Source organism: Oryctolagus cuniculus, chromosome 1 (assembly GCF_964237555.1).
Source record: "Oryctolagus cuniculus chromosome 1, mOryCun1.1, whole genome shotgun sequence".
Classification (NCBI taxonomy): Eukaryota; Metazoa; Chordata; class Mammalia; order Lagomorpha; family Leporidae; genus Oryctolagus; species Oryctolagus cuniculus.
In genome coordinates this window covers 1,439,024-1,458,807 of record NC_091432.1, presented here as the reverse complement: position 1 = coordinate 1,458,807, position 19,784 = coordinate 1,439,024, and the positions used below count along the sequence as shown (strand labels likewise).

General features: G+C 67.9%; 1 protein-coding gene and 1 non-coding gene across 2 annotated transcripts; one reads left to right on the top strand and one right to left on the bottom strand.

The window, feature by feature from the left end:
- The first annotated feature begins 4,826 nt into the window (after window positions 1–4,826).
- LOC127486285 (uncharacterized) lies at window positions 4,827–10,298 on the top strand. The gene is made up of 3 exons (XR_011384340.1): window positions 4,827–4,973; window positions 7,483–8,500; window positions 9,164–10,298. It is a non-coding gene; the product is annotated as an uncharacterized protein (transcript).
- Window positions 10,299–18,058: 7,760 nt separating this feature from the next.
- On the bottom strand, window positions 18,059–18,831 carry INS (insulin). Its single transcript, NM_001367056.1, is given in 2 exon segments — window positions 18,059–18,283; window positions 18,629–18,831. Coding segments are annotated over 2 exon segments (333 nt in total). The 5' UTR covers window positions 18,816–18,831; the 3' UTR covers window positions 18,059–18,137.
- Between the last annotated feature and the right edge of the window lie 953 nt (window positions 18,832–19,784).

Genomic DNA, 19,784 nt, shown 5'->3' with positions numbered 1-19,784 from the left:
AGGTGAGGGAGGCAGGGGACCAGGTGGGAGGGCAGAGGCAGGGCAGGGCAGAGGATGAGGCGCAGAGAGAGGCGCAGGCCGGGCTGCCGGGGCTGGAGGCCCAAGCCCGCCGGTCTTCTGCAGGGGCAGCCCGGCAGGCTGGAGCCCGGTGGCAGCAGGGGTCCTGGCTTGGTAGGCAGCCCGGGTTACCTGCAGCTGGACAGAAGGCTGACTGGCCGGAGAAGGAGCAGAGGAGGAGGCTGGAAGTCTCTCTCCGGGGAGAAGCCAGTGTCCAGCTTGCAAGCGGGTCAGTGCCTCGGCTTTTATGTCTGAGTCGGCTCCTCCCAGCCCGGGCTCCACCCTACCCCCCACCCCTCTCGCCGCTGACCACTCCCCCTGCCCCCTTTGCTCCCGCCCCCTCCCTCCCCGCAGCCAGTTTCTTTTCGCGCGTGCCCCGACCGCCAGCCCAGACCACCCCTCGGGGAAGTACAGTCTGTGGGGGTGGGGGGCACTCCTCCTGCCCCCCCAGCCCATCTCTGCACAAGGCAATGCGGGGGGGGCATCTTTCCACCCCCCTTGTGTGGAAACTTCCATGCGAGGGCAGGGGCCGCGGCCACCCCTCTGCGCGCTTCTGAACCTCGGACCGGCCCCTCTCCCCAGATCCCAGGCTGGAATGTTGGGGACTGAGCACGGGGGTGTGCGCCGGGGGCGGGGGCTCTATCACGGCCCCGCCCACCCAGCCGCCCTCTCCGGGTCTCGCTGGCACCGCGTCCACATACCAAGGTGGGCGGGCTTCGCGACTCTGCGCCCCCTCCCCATCACGCAGCACCCCGGGGTGGGGGTGGGGGGACGGGACGCGCCCGGCCCGGCTCGCGCCTTTGCAGCCACATCCCGCGCGCACACACACACGCACACAGACACACACACACACACACACACACACGACACACACACACAGACACGGGCGCGCGCGCTCGCCGACCAGGAAGTCGCCCGTGCGCGCTCCCCCAGGCCCGCACCCGCCCCAGCGCGGCGCCCGCTTACCTGGAAGCCGAGGACGCTGCCGCCCACCTTCCTGCTGCGTGTGGCAGACCGAGCAGCGGGCGTGGGCCCTCCTGCCGGGCACTCCTCTGCCAGCGCCGCTCGGGCCGCGCCGCCGGGGCCGAATGCGCGGCGGGGCCTGGCGGGGGGATGGCTCCGCGGGGGGCGGGACTGCGCGTGTCGTCGGGGGAGGACGGGCCGTCTTCGGGCTGGGGCGGGCCAGATGTCGCACTTTTCGGGGGGGAAAGGGCGTCGGGAACTGAGGTCAGCTGTTGTACTCAGGACAGGGGGGGACAGAGACAGAGAGAGAGACAGGGTGAACGAGAGCTGGGGGGGGCCGAAGAGAGGGCAGAGAGGGAGATGGGACAGCGAGAGGCGGGCAGGCGGACAGCGGGACGAGGACAGCGACGAGAGAAACAGAACAGAAAAGCCTCCCACGTGGGCAGGCGCCGGTGGGGGGGCGGGCTGGAGAGGGGGGCGGGCGTCGAGGCTCGGGTGCGGGGTGGGGGCGGGAGGGAGCGCAGGAGAGGCAGCGGGCGAAGTCGGGGGGCCCGGGGCGAGAGGCAGAGGAGGGGAGGGGTGCAAAGAGAAGCAGAGGAAAGGGCGCCACGTCGGGGGTCCGGGGGCGGTGCGACGGGGGGGCGGAGTAGAGAAGGTTCCCGGGGCGCGCGGGCACCCAGCTCGGTGTGGGCCGACGGAGCCCTCGGCCGTCGTGAGCCCGGGCCTCACAGGGGAAGGCGGCGGTGGCGGCGCCGGGGCCGCTCGGGGCGCAGCGTGGACGGAGAGCGGCCCGCGGGCTGCACGCCGGGGGAGGGCAGGGAGGGGCAGCGCGGGGAGATGACAACGCCGGCGGCCTGCGTGCCGGACTGCCTGCGGGGGGGGCCGCCGCCTGCGGCGAAGCGGGACGGGCGTTGAGGTAGATGGACGCGGCGGCGGCTGGGGGTCCGCAGGCCCGGCGGAGCGCGGCCCCGCCGACGGCGCCCGAGGCGGGAGTCAGCAGCAAGTCGGCGGACGGCGTCGACGCGGGGCCGCCAGCCCGGATGGAGGCGCTGGCGGGCCGAGCGCGGGCGGGCGTGGGCCAGGAGGCGGGGGCGGCCGGAAGGGGGGGGCCGGGGGCCGGCCTGGCCTCACGCAGCTCCGCCGGAGAGCAGGCGAACTGGGGGCGCCAACACCCGGCTCTTATAGCCCGCCGCCCCGCGGCTCGGCGCCCGCTCGGGCCCCGCTGGCCGCGCGCCCGCGCCAATGGGCGCCCGCGGGGCCCTCGCCCCGCCCCTGGACCGCCCCCGCAACTCGAGCCAACGCGGGGAACGCGGGCTGGGGGGCCCCCGGAGCCCCCGGGGGCGACGGTGGGGGAGGGGAGGGACGCCCGCGGGGTATGCGGGGACCAGGCCCTGGGTGGTGGGGAGGGGGCGGGGAGGCGCCGAATGCGGGCGAAATCGCTAGACTCCTTTTCAGAGAATTCGGGGGGCCCGTGCCGGGTTTCCGGGGTGCGACAGTGCCTTGCGCTGGCTGGCACCCCGGGCCCTCGCCCTGGCCTTGGCGGCGGCGGGGGTCTCAGACAGCGGGCGCGCCCTAGGGGCCCTCGGAAGCAGGTGACTCGGCGCCCAGCCGGGGGTCCCCGCGGGGGACTTCAGGGGCGGGGAGGTGCCTGCCAGAGCGCGCGGCCACCACCTGCCCGGGCGGGCGGAGCGGTCCGCGCAGCGTCCAGAGCGGCAGCCGGATCCCGAGCGCCCCCAGGTGCCGCGCGGGAGCTCGGAGCCCCGGCAGCGGCCGCCAGGTGCGGGGCGCCGGGGAAGCCGCCCAGCCGCGCGGAAAATCCGGGTCAGACCCGGGGGCCCCGAGAAACGTGGCAGGAGTCCTACCTGCACGGCCGAGCTCTGCGGCGTGCGTCTGAGCGACTCGCCCTCGGGGCCCACCCAGAGCAGCCGGATAATGGCCCCCGCGTTCTCGGTGCCATGGACTTGCGCCGCCGTGGGCTCAGCCCCGGGGGGCTACCACGATAATTTGGGGGTCTAGGGGAACCATGGCTCCTGGCGAGTGTGGACCGCATTAGGCTGCGCCGCCGAGATCCTCAGGTCAAAGGCACTCTCCAGCCCCGCGACCTCTCCCGCCCCCCGCAGCCCCTGCGGCGCGCGCCCTGCAGAGGGAAGGGGCCGCCGGCGGCGGAAACCCGCGCCCCGCTCGCGCCCTCGCTCCACCATCAATCACTGGGCCCGCGCTCGGCGCGCGCCTCTCCACATCCCCAGCCCGGCAGGCTGCAGGCGCCGTGCCTCCGGGGCGAGGAGCGCCTCGGGCCCCGCGGCGGGGACTCCGGGCTGCCTTCCCCACTCCCGGAGTCCTTGCCAAAGGGCCAACGAGAGTGGCGCGGGTTTCGGGGCGGGCCGCTTGCGGGAGCGCGGTCGCCGCCGAGCGACCGGCCCGCAGCCGATCCCCGCGCCCCGCGTGGGCCTCCACAGTGGCCGCCCGCTTAGGGACCGCGGCGGGCGCGGGTCGGGGCCGCGGAGGCGGCGGGGAGCTCACCGTGCGAGGGGCTGCGGGCTGCCGGAGGAGCCGGGGCCGAGGACGGGTGAGCGCTGTGTGGCGGGCGGTGGACGCGGCTGAAGGTGAGCAGGACCCCGGGGGCAGTCCCCAGTGTCCGCGGGCAACGCCCAGTCCGCTGGAAGTCCCGGGGACAATGCCCAAATTTGGGGGGAATTGGGGGCAAGGCCCAGTTGTGTTACCGCACGCGGGGAACGCACTGGCCCCGCGCTCGCTGTCGCCCCGACTGGGCTTGGGGAGCACGAGGGAAAAAAATCCCCAAGTCCCAGCCGCCGCGGGGGCTTCGAAGGAGATGCGGAGTGGCCCCGCGGCCAGTGCGCGCCGCGCGCCGGGAACAATGCCCACGTTTCAGGGTCGCGGTTCCCGACCCTGCGTGATTTGCGGGACAGCGAGCGGGTGTCCCGAATAGGGGGGCCGGCAGGGACTCGGCTTACTGTGGGAACCGGGATCAGTTACAAAATTCGACCCTCCTGGGCGGCCACGTTGAGGGAGGAAGCCAGCGGCTCCAGGCTGCCTCCGCCCGCCCGCCCGCCGGGGACACTGGGATCCGAGTCTGCAGTGCGACCCCCTCCCCGCTGCCCCCGCCCGGGGGCATCGTGATCAGCAAGGCCGCTGGGCTTGGGGGGGCACCTAGGAAACCCCAGGCCGACGCGGGGGTGGGGGTGGGCTTTTTGGTTGAACCAAAGGAAAATTCTCCACCTGAAGGTAGGCGCACGTTGCCGAGCAGGCAAAGCCTGGGACAGGACAAACAACGCCACACTTTGGGGACCCCAGCGCCTTCCTGCGGGGAAGTGGGGGTCACGACTTGCATGGGTGTTAGGAAGCCCAGCTGTGTGTTTCACAAGGGGTCTAAATTCTGGGGGACACAGGCTGGGACCCGGACAGAAAACCAGCGTCCTTCAGCATTTCAGTTCTCAGAAAGACTTCAGTTAGTTTATTTTTCTTGAGAAAGGAAAAGTCCGATCTGGCCCCCCTGGGCAGCCTCTGCACTTGGGGGCCCTGGGGGAACACACCCTACGCTTGGGGGCTGTGCGAAATCGCTGGTGCCTGCGTCTTGTGGAAACTGGTTAGCAGCTGGGGCGTTTGTGGGACCCAGGTCTTTAGTGCCTGGGACCCAGCAAGATTTTCCAGTGTGCCTTGGGGCCCACGCAACCTTGCCTCAGTTTCAGGGGATTTGGGTGGGGGTCATACAGACAGGAGACTTATAAATCAGTGCTCAATAAAAGCTCAATTGTTTTGTGAGAAAAAAAAATCTCAATTTCTTTTTGAGGGCTGGGACTGGGAGTCCCCAGGAAAATGTTAAGTTTCCGGGGGTGGTGAACGGTTTTAGGTTCTAGGGCCTGGAGTTCGAATGTCCACGGAGTTGTGTGCAGCGTGCCTGTGAGAAGCGTTCCTGGAGCCCGGTGTCGGTGTGGGTGAGTGACAGGGACCCCGCACCTCTCTGCCCCTAGGGCTACGCCAGTGACCTGGTCCCGAGCCCTCAGCACGGACACACAGGAGGGATTCCCTTCCGAGTTTTCGGAAGCCCAGGTTCTCATCCGGGAGACAGTGGAGCTGGGGGCATTTTTATAGATTCAAAATGTCCTGCTGTGGGGCCTCAGACCCTGACCCCGGAGCCTGATTCGAGAAGGTGGCTCTGTCCACTTGTGCACCACGCGCCCCCGAGCACGTGGAGACCGTGTGGGATCTGGGGACAGCCTGGGAACCCTGGGTCACCGGCGCTTAAAGTGCAACTGCCCGGTGCTCCGGCCGCCGGGAACACAAGGTGCATTTTAAAGAGGCTGCGAGCGGCCGGGAAGCTTCTAGAACCCTGGGTGGGAATGACTGTGGTGACCCCCGGCGGGGAGGGCAGGGGGAGCGCTCCCTGAGTCTTGGGGACCGTGGGGGACATTGTCCTCTGTGTGCTCACAGTTCAGAAAGGGGCTGCACAGGCTGCACGGATACCTGCGTGGAGCAGGGTCCCGGGAAGCCTGCTCGGTGGGTTCTCCGACCTGGAGCCCAGAGTGTGACAGAGCACCCGGCTGGCACGGGGAGATGTGTGGACAGTGCCCCAAGCTGTGGTGCGCCTGGGGAGCAGGGCCCAGAGGGTCAGAATGGGCCTTGGTGAGCCCAAGATATCCTGGAGTTACGACCCAGAATTTGGGGGGACAATCCCCAAATGCCAGAGAAGCCCTCAGCGAGATTTGAGGAGTTAGCCGAACTGGCCGGCTAAGGGTTGTTGTTTAAGTCTTAGCGGGGTTGGGAGTCGGCTGCACCGTGGGAGCTGGGGCCCAGCAAAAACCAGCCGCAGGGTTTAAATCCGGGGGGTTTCTTGGGGCAGGGGGAGGGAGCCGGGTGCGTGTGTGTTTTAAGTGTGTAGAAATAAATGCCCAAAACATTTTGGGGACCTGTAAAAACACTCAATGTGTGTGGGCGACCTGGAAACAAGGCTCACCATTACCCCGGAAAAAAAAATACGGATACATGTACGTGTCTGTGTTTGGAGCTGGAGGGGGCCCGAAGATGCCGCGCTACCCTGGGGAAACCAAGTGCCCGCGGCCGGGGAAGTGCGGGCCGCCGGCACCCACCGCGCCCGCGCCCGGGGCCTCGCCCGAGGAGCAGCGGCGCCCTCCCGGGGGACGCGAGCTACTGGCGCGGCTGCGGCGGCTCCCGGAGAGTGCGCGGGCGGCTCCACCCGGCTTTCCCTTCGTCCGCCCTCCTCGCCACCGAGAGCGCTTCCCTGGCGGCGGCCGGAGCCGAATCGGCCTGCGCTGGGGCCGCCCGGGAGCGGCCGGGGCGCCGCTCCAGGGGCTCAGGGGCTGTCGGCCGCCCGCCCGGCCGCCGCCGAGGACGCCCGCGGGCTCCCCGCCGCCACTGCGCCCCACGCGCTTCCGCGCTGCGAGCCTAGGCGAAGCCGCGGCCGGGCCGCCGCCGGGGGCAGGCTCCTCCCTGGCTCGGCCTGGGGGCCCGGGGCACCCCCGGCGGCCGCCCCCAGCCCGTGCGGGCGCTGCGCGCGCGCGCCGCGCCGGCCTTCGCCAGCCCCCAAATAGCGACGAAACCAATTTTCTGTTGGTAACGTGGAAGAAGGGCCGGAATGAGGAGAACAGGAGGAAAACGGGGGTGGGGGGCGAGAGAGGCGAGGGGGACTGCAGGTGGCTGGACTGGCGGGGGTCCTCCTTTCGTTTTCTGTTTTCCGATGTTAGGGAGGAGCCGCTTTGCTAGCGCGCCCCGGGGCGGCGGGGCGGCGGCTGCTGGCAACTAAGGCCAAAGGCTCTGCAGCAGGCATTTTTGGGTGTGAAGCGGCAGCCCCAGGGGGCCTGCGGGGTGTGGGGCCGCCAGGAGGGGCAGCCGAATGGTGGGGAGGGGGTCCTGGGGCAGGTACCGGTGGGCAATATTGTCAGCACCCTCACTCCAGTGTGGGGTTGTCTTGGGGCCTGACACTCTGGGGAGGCAGGGGTTAATGCTGCTGGACAGGTGTGGGGACCCGGGCAGGGCTGGGATAGTTCCTTCACATGAGCTGGGCAAGACAGGGAGACACCCCCCCCCCACGTACACACACACACACACACACACACACATATGCACACGCAACACCAGCATGAAAACCAGCCCATTCTCCACCCAGAGCACAAGGCACGTGGGGAATGTTCCCCCTCCGAATTCCAGTCGGCATCAATCACCCCCGAGACCCATTCCAAGAACATCTGGCCCGGCTCCCCCCACCCACCGCCGCCCCCTTCCCCCTGCCCCAGCTCTGCCGGCTCCCCCTGACTCCCTGGCTTTCTGGCCCTCCCGCCCGCCTGGGGTGAGCCTGGAGCAGGGGAGGGAGCCTGGGCCCTTGCCCACCCCAAGGGGGACCTGTAGATGTGGGGTGGGGAGCGGGGAAGACGCGCCCGCCTGCCTGTGGCCCAGACCCCAGCCCCAGCCCCTCTCCCTCCCGCCCAGGGTCCCTGAGCTGGCTGCTGGACAGAGGCCCCCCTGCCCCGGCACTATCCCACCTTCCCCAAGCCCCACGTGGACGGCGCGTTGGGCCAAGACCCCTGTTTCAGGGCCTTGGTGGGTTTTTCTCCGGTTGGGAGCCGTCTGGGGACCCTGCCGCTGCTTTCTGCCCAGCCCTGCCATGCGCCTGGACAGAGCAAGGTAGGAAGATGGCTGAGGTCACCTTGGAGTGCCCACAGCCCAGCCTCCAGGGCACTGCTGGGCCCCTGCCAGGGCGGGCCAGCGGGTGGGGGGCGCGCAGGCGGTGCCGCCTGTTGGGCCCTGGCCTTATTTAGTCACAAGTGCGGCTGGAGGGGCTGGCGGGAGGCTGGGGCGGTTCCGGGTCACCCTAAGGCTCAAAAAGCCCCTCGGCCAGGCCGCGCCCCCAGCCAAGGACGAGCTGGCTGGGCTCTCCCCCACTGCCTGACCTTCCCCCTACTTCCGGCCCCCCGAGGTGGTCAGGGTTCTCCCCAAAGCCCCGGGATGTGGAGGGGCTGGGGTCTCCCGGGGAGCTGGGGCTGCGCTCCAGGAATTTCAGCTCCCAGCGAAGGCAACTTGGGAGGCCTGCCCCAGCCCTGTGCAGCCCCCAAGCCCGGCCAGAAGGTGCCTGGGAGCCCGACTGCCCTCGCCGAGCCCGGCCCGCACCCCGGGCCCACAGCCGCAGCCGGCTGCCCTGCCCTGCCCGGTGGTGGGGCCTTCTTGTCCCCGTATTTCCAACCCCAGCAGCGCAGCCTCGGAGTTGGCCGCTCCCCCGCCCCCTGGGGCCCAGCCCAGCATTGTGCAAACCCTGCTCCGACCTCCTCCGAGGGTCCCCTTGCGCCTCTCATGCGCCCCTCGCGGGGCGCCGGCCTCAGGGGCGCACGCGGGCTCCGCGTGGCGGGAGGGACGTGCCCCTGGGACTTCCCCGCACCGACGGCCTGAATCGGAACCACCAAGGCGCTGCAGCAGGAGCCTCCCAGGGCCGATCAATAAAACAGAAAGCCAAGTAGGTACGGGCTGGGGTGGGGGCGCCAGGGGAGGGCAGGACCCAGGCTGGGCTCCCTGGGGTTTCAGTTTCACCGTATGTCTGAACTAAAGCCACTTGGGGAAGAACATGTGTGGTTTCTGTCGGGTGGGCACAGCAGCCTGGACGGGGACACCTGCCTCCGACAGGCTCCACGGGAGGCCTGGCGTGGGGTCCCTGTCCCTGGCGGGTCAGGCCCCAGGACTCAGGCCCACACCCCCTGAACCCTGCTGCCCAGTACCCAGAGCCTCCGCTCCCCCAACCCAGTGTCTGTCCATTGCACCTGCCCAGCCACGCGGGTCCATGGCAGCTGTGGCCCAGGCCCTTCCAGCTGCCCCCCACCCCACGCACTGACCCACAGGAGACCCCAAGGCTTCCAGAACACGGCGGAAGTGTGACTGCAGCCTCACCCTTTCCACTTACACAGAGGGGCCAGGCCACCGGCCTGAGGCCCCACAGCCCTGCAGCCTGGCAGGGTGGCCCCGGCCTCACACTCCCAGCTGAGCCCAGCTCCCCTGGGCGCTCGGATTCCAGCCCAGCTGGGGGGGCTCTTCCCCTCCCCCTGCTGCCGTCCTCCTCCCTCAGCGTCCATCTCCATGCCAGGCTGCTCGCGCCCTGACAGCTTGGCTCTTGTTCCTCTCCCAGGAGCCCTCCTCTGAGGACCTGGGACACCGCAGAGGCGACGTGGAACCCGCCGTGCCCACCCCAGAGCCCCCGGGGAAGAGACACAGGAGCACCCTGCTAAGGACGCCAACGCCGACCCCGGGACTGAATTTGCCCCCAGTCTCTCAGTCTGGGCTGGCCCCTTGTTAAATGGGGGAGCCCAAATTGTGTGGGCCAAAGACCCCTGCATGCTTCCTGGTTTGCTGTGGACACCTGTGCCCTGCCAGACGGGACACGCTTACCTCTTGAGGGCTGGGACGGGGGCTGGCTGCCGGCTTCAGTTCTGGGAGTGGGGACGCCTGGGCCACAGGCCACAGCAGCTCACCTCAGGGCTGGGCTCTCGGGTGGCCCTGGCCTGCGGGGTCTCCAGTGGGGGCACTGGCTGGACTGGGGGCTGAGCGGGGGGAGATGCCGGGCCCTGGGGCTCCGGGCTGGAATCCGCCTCCTCACGCACAAGCTCAGCTGTGACTATTCGGCCCCTAGGGAAAACACAAAGGTGCCTCTGAGATGACCACACTCGCACAGCCCCAGGGCTCGCTCCCGACTGCTCAGTGGGGGAGGGGGCCACGGGTCACCTTGCCAGGGCTCGGGCCCCCTCTTGCTCCTGCTGTTGCCTGGCTGCCCCTTTCCAAATGACACAGGAGGGACAAAAGGTTCAGAAGCCCTTGTGGGGCCAGATTTCCTGGCAGCCATGTCTGGGAAGGTGCCAGTGCCAAGACCCCTGCCTACTTGGGGGGTGGGCTTCTGCCAAGAGCACTGGGCCAGGGCCCCACACACAGGGCCTGCTGGGAGGGACCATGGCCCTAGGCAGCAAAGTCTCCGTCTCCGCACCACAGCCATCCACCCTTGGACGGGAGCGAGGAGGGCCTGGCAGAAATAAGGGACAGCTGAGGGTGGGGGTGGCTGGGCCTCCCGGGGACCTGAGCCCCCTCCCCACTGCACCGTGTAGGACACAGTGGGGGGGGGGTCCAAGCCTGCAGGGTAGCACTGGGCACACATGAATACACTCCCCAGGGAGCAGCGGCGGAACACGGGGTGGGGGGCACCGTGGCAATGGGCAGTGTTACGTTTCAGATGGTTTATAAAACACATAAAAAAACCCACCAATACCAACCTGCTCTAGAAAGCCTGGGCTCCAGCCCGGCTGCACAGCCTCCTGTTTGTCTTTGGGACTTGGTGGGTGGGGTGCAGCAAGGGGAAACTTGACACACAGAAAAACCCTTCCTCTCACATTCCCCAAGACAGCCGAGGGGCTCCCCCTCAGGAAGGCAGGGCAGCCCCCACCCCTCCCCATCTGCCTGGTGGCTCCTCTGGCTGGGCACAGCCCCCTCCCTCCAAATGAGGACCCCCTTTGCTCCCCACTCATTTTCTCCACCATGCCTGGGTCTCCTGCAGCAGGGGTTCTTCCCTTCTCTCCGGGACCAGGACCCTGGCAGTTGCCCCAGCCCCACCGTGGGTAGGCACACAAGTCTCACACACATGGGGGTGCCCAGGAAGGTGAGCCCCTCACCTGTACTCTAGTCGCTGCGTAGTTCCCGCAGCTCCTGGGCGGTGGATGAAGAGGACCGGGGAGTCGCTGGTGCCCAAGACTCTCTGCCGAAACTGCCCAGACGATGACCCGCCGGCTGGGCCAGTGTTAGCAGGCGCCTCCAAAGCAGGGGGTACTCTGGCCGCAGTGCCTGGACCCTCCAGCTGGGCTGGCGCCGAGGAGGAGGCGGCAGGGGACGAGGCTGAGGCTGGAGAGATGAGGAAGGGGATTTTGAGCGAGTGCATGATCAGGGGGCCTGGTCAGTGGGATGGCCTGTCTGCCACCTGGCTCAGCAACTACTCGGATGCCAGCCGAAGTGACGGTTTTGTCCCCTCACCTCCTCGTCCCCTCCACGCCTGTCCCCGGGCCCCTCCAAATTTGGGGAACTCCGCACCAACTTAGGAGTGCTGGGACAGCTGGCTGTGGCCCTACCCTACACCAGGGCACTGTGCCCTAGGGGGTGGAGGCTGGGCCCACCCCTCACCCACCAGAAAGGCATGTGTGGGCGTGGGCACCAACCGGAAACACTGTGTTAGATAGGAGGAGGGGACTCTGTGGGGGGGTGGGGGGGTGGGGCCTCACAGAGTGGCACGTGACAGTCACTTGATACCCTGGAATGTCTGTGGGCGTGGCACTGGTAAAATGGGGGCGGGACTAAGCAGAAAAAAAGCCGGGTTCGAGAATAAGCAGAAAAAAAATCACTTTTTGTGTGCTGCCAGTGCAATGGTGGCACAGAACCATTATGGCTGCCCATTCTGCACAGCAGAGTGCCCAGCAGGGAACCAGCAAGCTTGCCAGCCACGTCCAACCTGGCCCCCTGCAGTCCACATGGTGCAAGGTGCCCAGATGCTGGGCAAGTGGGCATGCACCAGCACTCCCGGGTAGGAAGACAGTTGGGTTCACAGCCTTTCAGGAATGACTGGGCTGCCATGAGACATGCACACAGTGCTGTCAGTGGCCAGGGAGGGCTCAGACCAAACACCACCCAATGGGACTGAATCCCCTCCCCCCAGGAAGTGGAAGCCTCTTCCCCTAGCCTGCAGGGAGAGCAAGGGGGGAGAGCAAAGACATAGGCAGCTCCCAGAGAGCCAGCACCCCCTGCACCCCATCACCCCAGTATCCCCTGCACCCCAGCAACCCTGCACCCCATCACCTCAGTACCCCCTGCACCCCAGCACCCCTACACCTCTGCACCCCAGCACACCATGCATCCCTGCACCCCTGCACCCCCTAACCCTGCATCCCTGCACCCCTACACCCCAGGACCCTTGCACCCCAGTACCCCTGCACCCCACCACCCCGTGCGTGTGCCTGGCCCAGCTTACCAGCCTGGGCTGGGATTCCACTGTCCCTTTTGTTATTCAAGCCCCTGCTTAGACTCCCATTCTTAACTAGAGGGATTGATGGCCACCAGGTAGAACAGGGGACAGACTTGAGGGAGACCCCAATCAGGCCAAAGGGGCAGGTGTCCCAGACAGGACTCAGGGGACATGGAGCCATCCCTTTGCACAAGGGCAGGTGGGAGTCCCACACTGGGCTTCTGGAGGAGTGGACTGCAGGGACATGAAGACCAGCGTCAGGCCTGGGGCGTGGGGAGGAGAGTGAGGGTGCAGCAGGTACAGACCCCTAGTGGCCATTGCAAGATGCCCAGTAACAAGGAGCCACTGCACTGTCCCCTTGGGGGACAACTTGGCCAGGGAGGGGGAGGGATGGCCCCAGGCCCCAGATGCAGGAAGCAGGGAGCTATGGGTATGCAGGGGAAGCTGCCCACTTCCCCCAGAGCAAACTTTTGCAGATACGGGGCCTCCCACCCCCAAACTTGTAGCTTGAACACCAGCTCCACCCTGGACTGGACTCGCATCTCCACTTCATTCTGTCAGGAACTTGGGACCCTGCGTGCTTGTGCCTGGGGCTGGGAGACTTTTTGTTTTATTTTTTCTGCCATGGGCCATTTGGATATTTGTAGCGTCATGCTTAGGCCATACAAAATTATCAACTTAAAAATTAGTCCTGGGGGCTGGTGTGGTGGCATAGCGCTTGTCCACTCCTAACCCTGCTCCCTGCTAGCACCCCTGGGAAAGCAGTGAACAATGGGCCAAGTGCTTGGACCCCTGCACCCATGTGGGAGTTCCAGGCTCCTGGCTTTGATCTGGCCACTGTGCCCATTTATGGAGTGATCCAGCAGGTGGAAGATCTCTCTATATCTCTCCCTCTCTCTGTAACTCTTCCTTTCAAATAAATATTTAAAACAAAATATTAGCTTCTATGGATTTATGGACTCCCAAGCCCCACCTGTGGCCATCCTGGTAGGTTCAGACCCAGAGATTCTGTGGGACTTATGCAGCCCGTGGCTCACATCCTCCACCTTGGCTGAAGCCACGGAGCCACTGGGGCAGGACCTGGGGTGTGTGGGCTGTGGCCCCCACAAGGCATTCTGGGGATTTTCCACGGGGTGGGGGCAAGTGGCCTACAGGAAACACACGTGGGAGGCACAGAAACTGGGGTGCACCAGCACCAGTGAGGGACACCACACAGCAGAACCCCATCTGTGTGGATTTGCACCAACGCAGCACAGAACTGAGCGCCCCAGGAATCCCCAGGACCAAGCCTGCCTCTTGCTCGCTGGAGCAGCCGCGTGCTGACACCTGGTGGCAAAATCTGGAATTACAGCAGGTGCACTGGAGCTGCAATTGGAGGGGCCCTGAGGGTGGGGGATACAGGTGGATTGTGCGCCCTCGCGCTTGGCTCTGTCCTGGCATTTCACATCTACCAGGTGGGCACTGAGGGAACCCCTCCCCCTCTGTGTGTCTTCCTGTCCCAGGGGCCTGGGGTGGGGGGTACCCCCAAACCACAGCTGCTTTCCTGAAGCCGCTACCTTCCCCCCAGGGAGGGAGCTGTATTCTGTTTGGTGTCCTGCGAGACCAGGGGGCAGAACGTGAGGGTCTCCGGGCAGAGGCGGGGTCCCCAAGACCCCTGCGCTGTGGGCGCAACCTGGTTCGCGGGCAGGTTTCCAGCCCCTCCCTGCCAGCGCGGATTTGCAAACCTGGCCCGAGCCTGACACCTGGTGGCCACTTGTGGGAAGTGCAGCCACAGACTGCAGGTGCACCTGGATTCTCTGTCACTACCCCCCCACCCCGCTTTGGGGTCCCTCTGGGGTCAGCCAAGGCTAGACACCGAGATGTAGGGGGCAGCCCCGCGTGAAACCGTCCTGCAGCCGCTCAGCTGCGGGCTCCGGAACATTCTCTTCTCATGTAACCCCGATGGCTACTTAATCGGCACCCCGTGGGGGCTCTGAAGTTTCCAGAGGGCACGTGGCCTGTGGGCAGGGATGAGACCTCAGGGCAGAGGCCTGGGCTACAGGGCCGGGGCTTCTGGAGGCTCGGGGACAGGGGGCCGCCCCCACTTGCCCCTCGCCTTGCTGTCCACTCCAGAGCACCTGTGGCCGGCTGACCTCATCCTCCTCCATCCGCGCCAGGAGGCCCCTGTGCTCAGGCCCCGGGCTGTGCTCCCCCCTTAGGTACCCGAGGGCCACACCCACGGGAGGTGCACCTGCTGCCTCCTGCCTGCGAGGCCTGAATGAGCAGCACCAGGCGCAGGACCCTGTCCCCAGGAGATGAACTCCCCAGGGAGTGGCAGATGCAGACAGCCGAAGGCGCAAGTTCCCAGCCCCGCCCTGCCAGCATGGATTTGCAAACCTGGGGGGAGGGGGCAGAGCCTGGGCAGGGGTCTCTGTCCTCGCCACCCCTCCCAGCCCCGCCTTGGGCTGGCTCTGCAGACCTGAGTCTCGTGGCCTTGGCTGAGGGGTGCGCACAGGCAGCACACCTGTGGGTGCAGCTCTAGGGTTCCTGTGGACACGTGTGGCCCGGCAGAAGGGCAGGGCAGTGGCCCCGGGGGTGGGCACGAGGCAGGAGGCTGAGCGTGCAGGGCCCCCCGGGCAGGTGGGTGGCGCAGCCCTCAGCTCTCAGCCCTGTGCTGGCCAGAGTGGACGCCCTGCCATCTGCCCCCGTCAGCCCCTGCTGCAGTGGCCGTGCAGACCGGTCAGCTGGGGCCGGCCAGTGCCCTGTGGGCTGGCTGCGGTGGCCGCTCGCCCAGGTGATCCACACAGCGGTGGGACGCCTCCTCCAGGCAGCCTCCCTGCCTGCCTGCTCCTGTCCCTCAGTCCCCAGCTCCTCCCTCCTGCTCCCCCTCCCCGCCCCTCCTTTCCCACAGCTGGGCCCCGCTGGGGAGCAGCCCCCTCCTCTGGGAGGCGAGGAAGCCCCGCCCCCACCTGCTGCCCACCACGCCCTCCCGAGGTGCTCTTGGGACCTGGAGGTGGTCAGGCTGCCAGGTGCCACAGTGTGGGGTGGGCCCAGCACCTGCTCCCGCAGGGCCCCCGCTGCCTGCTGAGCCAGGCCCCCCGCAGCTGTGGCAGCCCCAGGGAGGCCGGGCTGGGCTGAGATGGTCAGGAAGTGGGGTCCAAGGTGGGGTGGGGTCTCCTCCCACCAGCTCCGCTCTGGCAGAGCCATCGGCAGGAGGGGGTGTAGGCTGGGTCCTGGGCCGTCCTGGGCCTCTTGTTCCCGGGGGTCCCACATCCCCGACGGCCCCCACCCCATTCTTTCCGGAACTGACCTCGCTCTGCTCTGCCCACTGGGCAGGAAGTGGACATGGGACAGACCAAGGCCTCACGAAGCTGGAGCCCGGCTGGGGCTTCCTGGGCCCAGAAACCCCAGCCCCCAAAGACCCCACCTCCTATAAGAATGGGGGCTACGGCAGCCACTGCAGCTCTGGCAGGGTGAGGGACCCCTGGACTGGGTGACCCACAAGCTCCCTGCCCCAGCCTTCAGCCCGGGGTCCCCTCGGCTGTAATGGGGTAGGGGGTCTCCCATACTGAGTCAGCCTCTAGTTGAAGGCCTCAGCGAATTAGAGACTGGGGACTTCCATCCACCTGTCCCCATGGGGCCTGCCCCCTGAGAGGCTGGCCACGGAGGGCGGTCCTGAGACCCCCAGGGGTCTCGGAGGCCAGGAGTGGGAGAGCAGCCCCACACAGCCAGCGCTTGGGTTGGGTGCTGGAGAGCTTCAAAAGTGAGACTTTGGCGCCCTCTGCTGGTCACGTCTGTGAATAGCAGCTCTTAGCCACCCCTTGGGGGCTGAGCTGGACAGATCCCCCTGGGGTCTCCCCGACTCCCACAGCCTGGCTGGAGACAGATGCTGCTGGCATTGGGCCTGACCTCGTCCACGGCCACCTCGGCAAAGAAGCCACCAGGCCCGGGGCAGGCTCGCTCACCACAGGGCTGGACCACACTGGATTGTGGGGTCCACAAAGGCAGGGGGCCGACCTCTGCAGCCCCGAGCCCTCCACCCCATCCCCCCATCCACGTCTCATGCCCCTCAAGGCCTGCTTGGGCCTGGACAGTGGTGAGGACAGTAAATATTTGCCTCTGACCAGAGAAGGCAAATAGTGCCCAGGGGCCAGGGAGATGCCAGTGTCTCCGTGCCAGGAGCAGACGCAACCCAGGGAGCCAGCCTGGAGGCCGTCATCCTGGACACACGTGTGGGCACGTGCTGTGCACCCCGCACCAGGTCCTGGTTCAAGGTCTGCTCCCCCTCCCCCATCCCCAGAAACATGAGTAGGCCCACGGGAAGCTGGAGCGGCCACTGCTTGGGACGTGGGTATGGGCCGCCCGGGGGGACCTGGGGGCCCTGGGCAGCAGCTGCTCTCTCAGCCCCACTGGCCCACAGTTCGGAAGCAGCTGACGACCACCAGAGTCTCTCTGGCAGGAGGAGGCCGGGCCCAGGGGGCTGCAGGCTGGGGAGGGGCGGCCGGGGTCTGCATGCCAGCTGACCGGGGGCTCCGGGAGTGCCCACTGCCCAGCCTGGGCCCAGCTGGTGTGGTCAGGAGGCTGGCCCAGGGCACCCTGGGCAGCCGTTCCTCCTGAAAGGTGGGGGCCGGAGAGAGCGGCTCCCCCACCCCGTGTGGAGGGATGACGGCCGTTCACCAAGCCTGGCTCTCCCCAGGGTGGTCAGAGACGCTCCTGCCCCTTGGGTGGCCACCCCAGGACCCTGACCACCAGGAACTGTGGCACTGGGTGGGCGTGAGGTCGGGACGGCCCCTCCAGCCCAGCCCCGGGGTGCAGCTGCTCCCCCACACTCCTGTCCTCCAGCCCCCAAGGGAGGGTGCCGGTGCCTTGGGGTGGCACCAGCTTGTCCCCCCGTACCCGCCCATGACCTTGTCCCAGCCCTCAGGGGCCGGGCAGCGCACGTACCTCTGCTCTGGCTGCAGCCCCTGCCTGTGCCCAAGCGCACAGGACTGGCCGAGCGTTCCCATGGACGGCAGTGGCTGGGCCCGGCCGCCTGCTCCCCTCCTCTTCCGGGTCCAGTGTCCAGCCGTCCACCCACCTGCCCAGCCCTGGCCCCCGCTGCAGGGGCGGGGCCTACTGGGGCCCTGGCACCGCCTTTTGGCTGGGGTACCCATGGACGCACGGGCAGGGGGTGACCCAGAGGGGTCCCGAGGACCAGGGGAGGGACCCAGTGACCCCGGGTCCCTACTCAGGAAGAGCTTAGAGCAGAGGTGCAGGCTGGCTTGGCCCAGATGGCCGGTAGGCCAGCCAGGCCTTGGGGTGACCAGGGTCACCCACTGACCCCTGGAGCTGCAGCCAGCCTGGCAGCGTCCGGGCCCTCACGCACCTGCCGGTCGGTTCCAGGCCGGTGCCCACCAGAGCTGCCCAGTGATGAGGAATGGGCTTTGTGCCAGGACCCCTGGGAGCGAGACCCAGGGTGGCGGCCATGTCCTAGGGCCTGTGAGCCCTGAGGGCCCCTGCCAGTGCCGAGCTGGGGGGAGGAGACCCTGACAGTGCAGCAGGGTCCCAGGCCGCCCACCCAGGCCTGTGGGGGGCCCTCAACCTGCCCCCTGTGCTTGCTGGGCCATGGGGCCTCACTACTCCCTGCCGCGTCCTAGCTGGTCCCTTGGGTGTCTGCTGTGGGCTAGGGTGGGGGTGGAGGTGTGCTGGGGATGTCCAGTGCAGGGGCAGCAGGTGGCACCCAGGGTCACCCTCGCAGCCTCCTGCCCCTTGCTGATCCCGGCCCCAGGGGACCCCTGCCCGGCGCAGCCTCCTCCCCCGACAGGGGCCACGGAAAACAGCTCTGAAAAATAGAGCTCTTGATGCCAAGTGGGAGAAGTTTCTGGAATGTTCTCTCCCCCACCAACACTTCGCTGGGGCCTGAGGGGGAGTCAGCTGTCGGTCACCGTGCATGGCCCAGCCTCCCCAGGCAGCACCCCAGGCCCCTGGGGCAGTGGGCGATTGGAGGCCATGAACCAGGAGGAAGCTTGGGGACCTTGCAGAGAGCGGGACACAGACACACAGCACACTAGCGGCGCGTGGAGGGGTTTATTGGGTGGGGGCGCGGGCGGGGGGCGTGGGGGGCGCGGGCGGGGGTGGGCGGGGGGCACCCCTAGTTGCAGTAGTTCTCCAGCTGGTAGAGCGAGCAGATGCTGGTGCAACACTGCTCCACGATGCCGCGCTTCTGCAGGGCCAGCTCCAGCGCCGAGGGCTGCAGGCCGCCCGCGCCGGGGCCCCCGCCCAGCTCCGCCTGCCCCACTGCCCGGGAGAGAACAAGACGGCGCTCAGCAGGGCCCCCAGCCTCGGGGAGCCCCCCGGGGGGCCGGACCCCGGCCCTCTCCCCCTACTCCGCTCGAGGGGCCGGGGCCGACCCGCAACACCCAGGCCTGGGTCCTCCCTGATCTGTAGCGGGCAGGGGGACGCCAGCCCCCGGGGGCAGCTCGTGTGGGCCTCGGGGCCGTGGCCGGGACTCGAAGCTGAGCCTGCTCGGCCCAAACGCTGAGCTAGACCCCAGGACGCGCCCGGGGAGCCTCTGTGCGTATGTGTGTGTGCGTGAGGGGCAGGGAGGGGAGGCCCGCCCGCCCTGCACATGTGTGAGCTCACCCTGCAGCTCCTCCACCTCACGGCGGGACTTGGGTGTGTAGAAAAAGCCGCGCTCCCCGCACACCAGGTACAGCGCCTCCACCAGGTGAGAGCCGCACAGGTGCTGGTTGACGAAGGCCTGGGCAGGATCCAGTCTGCAGAGGACCAGCAGGGCCAGCAGGGGCAGGAGGCGCGGCCAGGGAGCCATGGTGCAGAGCCGATGACCTGGGAGACAGGAGGATACAGGCTGGCTGAACCCCAAAGCAAGGGAGGCACCCACCCGCATGCCCCCGCCCCGTGCAGGGTCCCGGCCGGCCCGAGGGCACAGACCTGTCTGCTGGTCACCTCGGAGTGCAGCAGGTCCCGCAGGGCTGGGCGCTTTATATGGTCCTTGGCCCGTCTCCCCTGCCCCCCGCCCTGCCCATTAGGGCCGCAGGGGGTCGGCAGGTGGCCGGCCCGGGCTGAGCCTGCAGTTTCTGGCCCATTTCCCTGCACTGGCCGTCAGCACCTCTTGCTCACACAGGGGTCATTAGGGCCTTAATGAGCGGTCTGCCGGCCGGAGCTGGGGCCCGCTCGCAGCTGGGGGCCCAGGGCTCCAGAACAGCGAGCTCCCCGACCCCGCCCTGCCTGACCAATTTCCACGTCAGTCCAGCAGCGTGAGGCCCCAGGCTCCTGTACCTGGGACGCCACGAGTGGCCTGGGGTGTGGGGAGGGGGAGTGAGGCAAGAGGCCCCTCCCTGCTCAAGTGCAGCCCCTGAGCCCAGGGACAAAGCATGGGGACCGCAGGTGCACTCTCGGCCCCACCCTCTTCCTGCTGCCCCTGCCTGTCTCCCCACCGTGACCCCAGGTCCCTCCTGGGCACTGTCGGAGCTGGGTCCCTGCCGTACGTCCCCCTGGTCCCCTTAGCCCCCAGGCCGGCACGGGGTGGGGGCAGGAAGCACAGCCCCCTCTCAGAACAAGGGCCAGAAGCAGGAGGGGCCTGGTTAGAGCCCTCGGCAGCCACTGTTCCCTGCAGGTACCCCCTGGCCTGGGGGCTGCCCCCCTCCCAGCCGCCGCCCAGACCCCTGCCCGGGCACTCGGATCCTGGGGCGACTCGGGGCCCCAAAGCGTTCTGTAGTCCCTGCACCACCCTGGCCTCTGCCCCCCAGGACACCCTGCAGTGGGACAGACGGCTCAG